General features: G+C 41.3%; 1 protein-coding gene across 1 annotated transcript; it reads left to right on the top strand.

Moving 5' to 3' along the window:
* The first annotated feature begins 6,882 nt into the window (after positions 1-6,882).
* LOC140371551 (GTPase IMAP family member 7-like) lies at positions 6,883-9,538 on the top strand. The gene is made up of 2 exons (XM_072458722.1): positions 6,883-6,913; positions 8,712-9,538. Exons 1-2 carry the CDS (start codon positions 6,883-6,885, stop codon positions 9,536-9,538), a joined length of 858 nt encoding a protein of 285 aa, XP_072314823.1.
* Positions 9,539-10,633: the final 1,095 nt, after the last annotated feature.

Raw genomic sequence — 10,633 nt, 5'->3', positions numbered from 1 at the left:
CCCACTTTTTAATTTGTTTTGAAATAGAGTATTGTATTGTATTTGTTATACAGTATACTGTATTCTGCTCCTCCTAATGTGAATGTGTTATACTGTTGTAATTATTGTGTTCACCCTATAGAGGGCGCACTTGTCCTGGTGTGCAGACTGTTAAGAAAGTTGTCGAGCAAATAATGTGCTGCATGAGTAAAGACAAAACTCTGAAATTGAGATGTTGTTCTTCTTTATTTCCGTCATGATGCAACACATTCACTCCTCATTGTATTTACAGTTTGACAGCCGGAAAACACAGAAAAGCAGAGAAAACGTCTCTCCCACGATCCGAATTCCGACCGGCGAAGGTGCTTTCGTGTTTGACTCAACAAAATGGTCAACTGAAAAATAATCGTGAGCATCAAAGGTAAGGTAGTTAAGCCACAGAAAAAGGTAAGTGGAAAAACAAAAATGTAAAAAACAGTGACATTTCAGACTGTTCAAGTGAAAAAGGATCAAATCATTGTCTAGTCAACAAATAAATATACATTTGATTATAATTATACATAGAAATCATTATTATCATTGTTATTCTTTTAGGCAGTTTTCACGATGGGCACGGCTTGTTCTAGTTGCCGTAAAAGTGCAGATCTTTCCTTCTCGTTCCATTCATTCTCTGTCTTGCTCATATAAATCACACTAAAAAAGCTGTGACAGAAAGAGCGAGCTCCAGAGTGATAATCACTGCAGCAGGTTAAGACTTGTACGTACAATGTAAATATGTCACCGGCAGAAACGTGTTTATAAAAGTACGTGTTATTGTCTCAAAGCTAAAGGCTAACATGCTTTAGCTTAAATATAAGGTACGTGTTATTGTCTCAAAGCTAAAGGCTAACATGCTTTAGCTTAAATATAAAGTACGTGTTATTGTCTCAAAGCTAAAGGCTAACATACTTTAGCTCAAATATAAAGTACGTGTTATTGTCTCAAAGCTAAAGGCTAACATGCATTAGCTTGAATATAAAGTACGTGTTATTGTACTTCCTCTGCTTCCGAAGAGTGCACGCGCTTTTTTGCTCGCTCCGCTTGCTATCGCTGTTTTCCTTATTTATTTTGCTTTTTAATCAGTTTTGTCTTCCAAACATTTTTGCTTTAGACTTTTTCAAGTAAACCAAGGATTTTAAGAACATTTTTCCAGTTTTAACGACATATCGAGACGCCAGCGACATGTCCGGGAGAAGAAGGGAGAAAGACTGTGAACGCTGTCGGAAATATCAACAAGAAATTAATGAGCTGAAAACACGGATATTTGTTTTGGAATCTGAAAAAGTTCTTCACGATACCATTCCTGTGTCAACCGACGGTAAGAAGAGCACAGTTTTTACAAGAAAAACTGCTACTTTCAACCTAAACTGCAGTGACTCTGTGTCGTTTCCAAAACTGTCTAAAAACCAGAAAGACCAGGCTGTTTCTTGGAACAAACTTGGAGCAAAGCCTAAACGATACAAAGATAACGTGAAGTCACCTAAAATACAGCTCACCAACAGATTTTTACCACTTTCAGAGATGGAATTAAATGAAAAAAGGAAAGATGACGTGGCCAAAATACAGCGAGGAGGATCTGTGCCAGGAGCCAAGGTCACAAAGATTGTTTTAGTTGGGGACGGCGCGATAAGTCACGTGACGCATGAAAAGATAAACACACATTCTTTTCCAAGCGCCACTGTTTCTGAGATAACGTCACTCCTTCCAAATATTATGGCAAAGCATGGAGGAGCTAAACAGCTGATTGTGCACGTGGGTGCAGTGGACATGCGGCGGGAACAGACTGAAGTTTTGAAAAAAGACTTCTTGAAGTTATTCCACGTGCTTGATAAAATGGAAATCAAAACATTCATAAGTGGACCTCTTCCAAACATCGACAGGAGGATAAACAAGTTTAGCCGGCTTCTTCAGCTGAACACATGGCTGTCCAAAGAGTGTTCCCCGAGAGGACTACACTACATTGAGAACTTCTATCTATTCTGGAAACGAGAGGACATGTTTAAGAGAAATGGCCCCCACCTATGCAGAGGTGGAGTGAGGGTGCTGACAGAGAACCTGCTCCACGCTCTGAGGCATTGGACGGGGCCTGGACAGGGTCCTGAGCAGATAGTTAGAGAAGAGAGGAATGAGAGAAGAATTCCTGCTCCATCAGCCAGAGACCGAGCCAATGTTTCAACATCAAAAGCACCACAACCTCAGCCTCCACCAAAGGATTCATCAGCAGCTGCTCCACCACCACCAGCAAAGGATTCAGCTCCAGCTGCTCCGCATTCACCTCCACCGCCTCCAGCAAAGGAACAATCTTCAAAGGCCTTGGACCCATCTGTGACAAGCCCAACAACATCCCTGTCATCGCCCCTGCCTTCACACCAGCCCTGGGTTCCCCCTGCAACATCTACTCCCACTAAAGATTCATCATTCTCCTTCTCATCTCCACTCTCACCCATGGGCCTTCCCAGCCATTTTGAAAGTCTGATCAAATCAGGCATTAAGATGGCTCCACTCACGCCCAATATAGCAAGGGCTATGTCTTCCCTGCACAAGCCGACTACACCAACAAAAGCCCCACCACCCATCCCCCCTCGCCTCTCACCTGGTCCCAAACTCTCCTTGGCTACAAAAGCCCCACCACCCATCCAACCTCGCCTTTCACCTGGTATCTCCCATAGCTATGATGCACTGGGTCTCAGCGTTGCCGGGACTTATTGTCACATTAAAAATCAAACCAACCCGGGGCCCTATGTAAAAAGAGCCCCCCCTAGTGCTATTTCTGTAGTCACATCATCACAGAGATGGAAAAACAAAATGCGAGTCAGGCCCAATCTAAGAAATGTGATTATATTCCCTGTGAAAAGATAAAGCCCAGTCTCACTGAAACTAGTCTGAAACTTGCTTTGCTAAATGTCAGATCCTTATGTAACAAATCTCTCTTAATTAATAATTTTATTTCTTCTTATAATCTTGATTTTATGTTTTTAACTGAAACATGGCTTGACAAAAACACAGGAAATGTAGTTCTGATAGAATCTGCTCCACCCAACTTTAAGTTTGAATCTGAAACACGAGAAAACAAAAAAGGGGGTGGAGTCTGTGCTGTCTTTAGAGATGAAATAATTACCCGCAGGTTGTCTTTTGGGGTGTTTTCATCATTTGAGTATGTATCCTTTAAAATGGAGCTAAAACGGTCTCCATCCATTCTCTTCATTGTTTTATACAAGCCTCCCCAGCACTGCCAAAGTTTTATTGATGATTTTACTGAGATGCTTTCAGTCATATGCACAGACTTTGATGGTTTGGTCATTACAGGTGATTTTCAATGTGCATGTTGATAATATTTGTGACAGAAACGCTAAAGAGCTTGATGCTGTCCTTGAAACCTTCAGTCTTACTCAGCATGTGAGAGGCCCCACCCACAGCAAAGGACACACTCTAGATCTCATAATTACAAAGGGGGTAAATATTTCAAATGTTAATGTGATCGATGTTGCTCTGTCTGATCATTTCTGTGTCTTCTTTGACCTGTCTGTTTCTCCCAAACCTCGGGTTGGTCCTGCAGTTGTTCAGAGGAGACACATAAGTGATGGCACAGGTGCACTGTTTATGGAAATGATAAACTTTGAAAATGTCTCATGTTCTAATGTAAATGATTTGTTGAACTCTGTTACATCTAGTGTTTTGAATGTTCTGGACACCATCGCCCCTATAAAGGCTAAAATGGTTAAAAATAAAAAGAAGGCGCCGTGGAGAAATGATGATTGGGTCAGGGCACAGAAAAGGGAGTGCCGCAGGGCCGAACGGAAATGGCGCAAGTCAAAGCTCCAGGTTCAAAAAGAGATTTACAAAGAAAAGCTGAACATGTACAACCTAATCTTATGTAGAACTAGGGAAAGATATTTTTCTGAAATAATTGGAAGCTGCAGTAACAACTCGCGTGTCCTGTTTGCCACAGTAAACAGATTAACAAACCTTCCAGCTCAGCTGCCATTAGAACTCATTTCCACATCCAAGTGTAATGAGTTTGCATTATTCTTTAATGACAAAGTTCAGGGCATTAAAAATGCTATAAATCCCACAATGCAAAAAATTACCCTAAAACCACCAAGACACTTAGAGCTAACTCACTTTGCACCAGTAACTGACAAAACTGTCCATGAGATCATCACCAGTCTGAGTTCATCTACATGCTGCCTTGATGTGTTACCCACCAAATTTCTAAAGTCTGTGCTGAACAGTTTGTTAGCACCATTCACTCACATAGTTAACATGTCGCTTCAATCTGGAACATTCCCAATGTTTTTGAAAACTGCGGTCATAAAGCCTCTCCTAAAGAAGAGCAGTCTTGATGCCGCAGTACTGAGTCATTACCGGCCCATCTCTAATCTACCATTTTGGGGCAAAGTCCTTGAAAAGGTTGTTTACCAACAGCTCACAGATTTCCTCTTAATAAACAACTCATTTGATGTTTTTCAGTCAGGTTTTAGACCTCATCACAGCACTGAGACTGCTCTTGTCAAGGTGACAAATGACATCCGCCTGAACACTGACACGGGCAAAGCCTCAGTCTTAATTCTGTTAGATCTGAGTGCTGCTTTTGACACTGTCGATCATGGGATCCTCTTACAGAGACTAGAGGACTGGGTGGGCATCACTGGCACTGCCCTAAACTGGTTAAGGTCCTATCTGGAAGACAGGAAGTACTTTGTTGAAATTGGTAGCTGTGTCTCAGACCACATGACCCTGACCTGTGGAGTGCCCCAAGGGTCAGTCCTGGGTCCCCTTCTGTTCAACCTCTACATGCTGCCGTTGGGTCAGTTGATACGCAGTGAAAGTGTCCTATCACAATTATGCAGACGACACTCAGATCTATGTTTCACTGTCGGCAGGTGACTATGGACCAGTAGATTCACTCTGTCACTGCATCCAACAGATCAGTGTGTGGATGCAAAACAACTTTCTCCAGCTGAACTCAGACAAGACTGAAATAATCGTTTTTGGCCCACAGAAACAAAGAGAAAGTGTTAGCGGTCACCTCCAGAGTCTCGCTCTAAAACCTACAAACCAAATTAGAAATCTGGGGGTAATAATGGACTCAGACTTGAACTTTAATAGCCACGTCAAATCAATAACATCAGCAGCTTTTTACCATCTAAAAAACATTGCCAAAATCAAAAATATACTGTCAAAACCAGATTTAGAGAGACTTATCCACGCGTTTGTCTTCAGTAGATTAGACTACTGTAACGGCCTGCTCACTGGTCTCTCCAAACGAGCTGTAAAACAGCTGCAGTACATCCAGAACGCTGCTGCTCGGGTCCTGACCAGAACCAGGAAGTATGAGCACATTAGTCCTGTTCTCAGGTCTCTACACTGGCTCCCTGTGGCTCAGAGAATAGACTTTAAAGCAGCTCTGCTTGTGTACAAGTCTCTCCATGGCCTAGCACCAAAGTACATCTTGGATATGTTAGTGCCATATGAACCATCTCGGACTCTGAGGACCTCAGGGACCGGCCTCCTGCTGGTGCCCAGAGTCAGGACAAAACATGGGGAATCTGCGTTTCAGTTTTATGCAGCTAAAATCTGGAACAGTCTTCCTGAAGATGTGAGACAGGCTTCTACTCTGACAATGTTCAAATCTAAGCTAAAAACAGTTTTGTTTAGCTGCGCATATGACTGAAAGGATTTTTTCTTTGCACTCTTCTCTTTTGTTTGTGATTTTATTAGTTTAGAAAATCAGTTGGATTGATAATTTTTAATTTAGTTAATTTTATTGTAGTTAATTTTTATCTTTGCACTCTTCTCTTTTGTTTGTGATTTTATTAGTTTAGAAAATCAGTTGGATTGATAATTTTTAATTTAGTTAATTTTATTGTATTTCTGTAATTTCTTTGTGATTTGAATGCATTTTTCCTGCTGTGTGAAGCACTTTGAATTGCCTTGTGTATGAAATGTGCTCTACAAATAAACTTGCCTTGCCTTGCCTTATTGTCTCAAAGCTAAAGGCTAACATGCATTAGCTTAAATATAAAGTACGTGTTATTGTCTCAAAGCTAAAGGCTAACATACTTTAGCTCAAATATAAAGTACGTGTTTTTGTCCCAAAGCTAAAGGCTAAAATACATTAGGGATCATCTCAAAATGGGTTGAAGCTGAAAAGACGTAATTTTTTTTGTCTCTCTCTGGACCCCCTCCCCCCCCAAAAGACGAAAGACTGGCTTCACATAAAATGTTAATGCGTTGATAAAACAATAGTAGCTTGATAGACCCTGCTCACCTCTAGTGAACATCTCTGAACATCCTTTGGTATGTTTATCAGTAGAAGTTAGGAGTTTTCCAAATAATGTCACCTGTTGCACATGTTTGTTTACTCAATCCACATGGCGCGGGGAGCGGGGCGGGTGCTCCCTCACACGGGCCACTGCGCGCCGTGATCACAACGCACCGTGTGCACGGGCCGCGGTGGGCCGCCTAATGTTGGCCTAATGCTCGTTGCTGAGAGTTTTTTAGCATTTCAAAACAATTACTGCCACAACGATGTAATGAAGCTTCAAAGCAACAAAAAGACGAAATGTAGGTTCACCCCCCCCCCCCCGACGAAAAATATTACATCTTTTCAGCTTCAACCCATTTTGAGATGATCCCTTAGCTTAAATATAAAACAGACAAACTTAAGTGTGGAGTGTTTTTGTATACACATTAGTTCAGTTTGTGCTGTTACTTAGTTTTATGAACATATACTGTCGATAGAACTAGAGCAAGTCGGGCAGGGTAAAGTCTGACACAAATCTACCCAGGGTGCACGGCGTTCAGATCACCGTTGATTGACACTGAGTCAGTCTTAAACTATCGAGAACCAGCATCAGAACCATGGGAAAACAGCCGCTTTATTCTCGCGAACGTATGAAATCACCACCAACCGACAATAAATAGCGTTAGCAGCCGATTACCTCTTGCTTTCCACATCTTCAAATGAACAAACGGCTCCGCACAGTGGCTGTAATTTAAAAATACAAAGTCATTCATACTTTTAGTGGCTTTGTGACAATAAATTATGTAAATATTCAATCATGTTCCACATGTTTGATTAAAGGATCTGAAATGTATTGTGTTAGCAAGACGCAGCAGTTAGCCTGTTAACTGTTTGTGCTAAATAAGCTAAGATAAGATAACCTTGAACCGACAGACATGCAGTTATAGTATTAAACTTTGCTCCTGAACCAATGAACAGTACAAAGCTGACTGCGAACAGTTAATGTAAGAAAGCACGAATCATACTGTGGATTCACATTTTATTTGAATGAAAACTCATGCATCTGATTCACACATTGTTGGCGCGCTTGTTTATGAAAGAAAGGGCAAGAATCAGAATAGTTAGAATCAGTCAAATGTTTAATCCCTGTCAGTACAATTCTAACACAGATAACAGAGTGCTTACCTTACTATCCCTAACGAATGTGTCGGCAACTTACTTGGAACAGTCCGGATGCACCCTTTCCCTGTGCACTTGAACAATTTATACCATTTTGATATAGCATGCAAAAAATGAGGTCACGCCTCATTGCTCCCCTCCTCAGCTTTTCTCCACTCGCCGCCGTTTTCACACGCAGATGTCCTTGAGGTCTGCAGTTCTCCTTATCAGAGAGTGTCTAAGAGGATCGATGGAATATGTGTTTGCGTGCGCGTGTATGGAGTTCTTCATAATAGATAAAAAAAATGTAGTTTAATACAGTCTTGTAAAATGAATATAGTTTGTAATACAGTATAGTAAAGTTAATATACAGTGAACCCTTGTTTATCGCGGGGGTTACGTTCCAAAACGAACCCGCAATAGGCGAAATCCGCGAAGTTGAAACCTTTATTTTTTTACAGTTATTATACAATGAAATACTCCATAAAACATTGAAGCTCAAACGCGCGCTCTCACCGGCCTCTCACCCAAGCATTTGTTTAACAAATAAAAGTACTGTACAAACGTTTGTACTGTACTCTCACCGGCGTGTCCCGCAGCTCACACGCGCCCTCTCACCGGCCTCTCACGCGCGCAAATAGCAATGTAAGAAGGTTAAAAGCTCTGAAAAGTCGATTTTGCATGTTATGGGACCTTTAATTTGCATTGGGGGCGGAGTTACCAAGGTTACCAACAACAACAACAAAAAGGCAAATGCTCAAATGCTGCTGTTTTAGAATATGATTGCACTCATTCTGCTGCTAAAAGTTCTAACTCCTGCATAATTATAAGTCATATAATTTACTAAAAAAAGTATCTGTATGCGATGCGTGATAAAATGATGAAAGTTAAGTGTTTGACTTAACAGTTTATGTGACTTTGGACAGTTCTGAATCTGCTGAAGCTCTTGGGAACAGTCAGAAGACTAGCAATGGCTTCCTAAAGTGGAAGTTAGAGTAAAAGGTTCACACACGAGGCCCATGTCAGGTCATGTTTCCTCGTTTTTTTTTGCCCAATTTGCTTGATTAGGTTCCACAACATTTTCTTTAGAATTGACTAACGTTAACTGTCTTCTGAATATCACCAAATGAAACCAAGTGTGGCACATAAACTGGTATTCTAAAGTATATGTTTGGTAGCTGTATTCCTTCTGTATTAGATCTAGTCTGTGTTAACACTACAACATTTACATTTCCTGCTCTATGTATCAGACAGTTTGAATATTGATTATGTTTGTATATCATTCCAGAAACAAAAGGAAGAAGGATCGTGCTTCTGGGTAAAACTGGGTCTGCCAAAAGCAGCCTGGCCAACACTATTATGGGAGAAGAAGACTGGTTCAAAGTGAGCCCTTTACCAAATTCAGAGACAAAGAACTGTCACTCTAAAATGAAACTGATGAATGGAAAATACATCAAACTGATCGACACTCCAGGAGTTTTTGACACGGATCCAAAAAGCTCCGACTTCAGTCCTGAGATCCTCAAGTGTATGAAGGAGTGTTCTCCAGGAGCTCACGCTTTCCTGCTGGTGCTCAAAGTGGAGAAGTTCACACAACAGGAGCAGGCTGTGGTCGATCTGATCCTCAAATATTTCTCCAAAGAGGCTCTGAGTTACACCACGGTGGTCTTCACTCACGGAGATGATCTTCAAAGCATGAAGATCAGAGATTGGGTGAATCAGAATGAGGCTCTGAGGTCCCTGGTGCAGAGATGTGAAGGCCGCTGTCACGTCTTTGATAATAAACACTGGAAGAACCAGGTCCAGGTCACAGAGCTGCTCAGGACCATCGAGGAGACTGTGGAGAAGAACAGAGGAAGATGCTACACCAATGAGGTGTTACAAAATGTCAAGAGTTATAAATGGGTTTGTGTTCCTGTTGGTTTTGTATTGGGAGTTTTTCTCGGAGGATTTGTTGTCAGTTCTGGGCCAGTTGGAATTGGTTTAGGAGCTTTGATGGGAGCAGCTGCTGGAGCATCTTTACCTTCTGTTGAAAACTATGTGGAGGATTTGTTTAAACAGTTTAAAAAAACAGGTGCCAGCACCGCAGATGGTTCTTTGTGTAGGTTCTTATAACTTAAGGACATTTCCATGTCCATCTCGACACGAAACTTAACTCTCGCCTTAGAAACCAGCAAGGCCGCGTACGGGTCAGATCTGTGGAGAGGCGAGTCTGTTCTACGCAAGAATGTTGTTGACGTTTGAGCAATAGAAACACCTGTAATAAAATATAGATGCGTTTGTGTTAGATTTAAGGAGGTATAGAACATCAGAAAACGTAGTGACAATAATGTGTTATTTCTTGATTTATTCTTTTATCTGTTTGGATATTTACTGTTTGATTTTTGAACGTGTCATGTTGAAAACTGAATTTAAATGAAATATAATGTGTTTGTTTGATTCTATTTAACCCTGAGAATTCACCTTTCAATCATAAATATATCTGTATAAATCATAAAACGTGTACAAACAAATGTCTTGTATTGTACATTTCTGCCACAGGAAATAAAAGTTCTGTTCATCTGACCATGTTCTGTTCATTTGTCCAACACTCGCGATTCAGAAAACGTACAAAGTGAAGCCACGTTTCACATCGATCCGAGCGTTCACGACCGCGTTCAGGTGTTTGAGTTTCAGCATGAAAGGAGAGTGTGACCTCGTGCAGGACCACATGACGCTGAACGTTATCTGAGAGGAGCGGCTTTGGTTCAGCAACCTACTGGTTCAGCAACCTACCCCTAAAAAATAAGAACTCCCTTCACCAAATTGTGAGCTGGGCTAGTAGGCTGATTGGAGAGCCACAGCTGAACCCAGAATCCCTCCTCACTAGACAGCTACAGAGGCTCGTTGGGTCCATCTTAGAAGACGGATCCCATCCACTAAATGCTGAATTGCAGCTTCTTCCATCAGGCGCAGATACATAATGCCTCTGTGAGAGAGATACAGGGGCAGTTTTGTTCCCTCAGCTGTTAAAATACTAAATAGCCAGACTGCACAGCCCTCTTAACCTATTTATCTATTTATTCTTTTTTGTATCTATGATGGCTTTTACTCTGTATTTTATCCGCTGTATTCTGACACTAATACTGTTTGTACACTTGTTATCCATGTCTCTGTGTCTGGAGCACTAGTCGTCTCTGTTGTGTCACGGCCCGTTTTCTGTCAATGTCA

Source organism: Eucyclogobius newberryi, unplaced genomic scaffold, assembly GCF_026437365.1.
Source record: "Eucyclogobius newberryi isolate DKJ021-1_F unplaced genomic scaffold, fEucNew1.0.hap1 SCAF_22, whole genome shotgun sequence".
Classification (NCBI taxonomy): domain Eukaryota; kingdom Metazoa; phylum Chordata; class Actinopteri; order Gobiiformes; family Gobiidae; genus Eucyclogobius; species Eucyclogobius newberryi.
The sequence above is the reverse complement of the archived record's forward strand: the minus strand, read 5'-3'. Positions and strand labels throughout refer to the sequence as shown.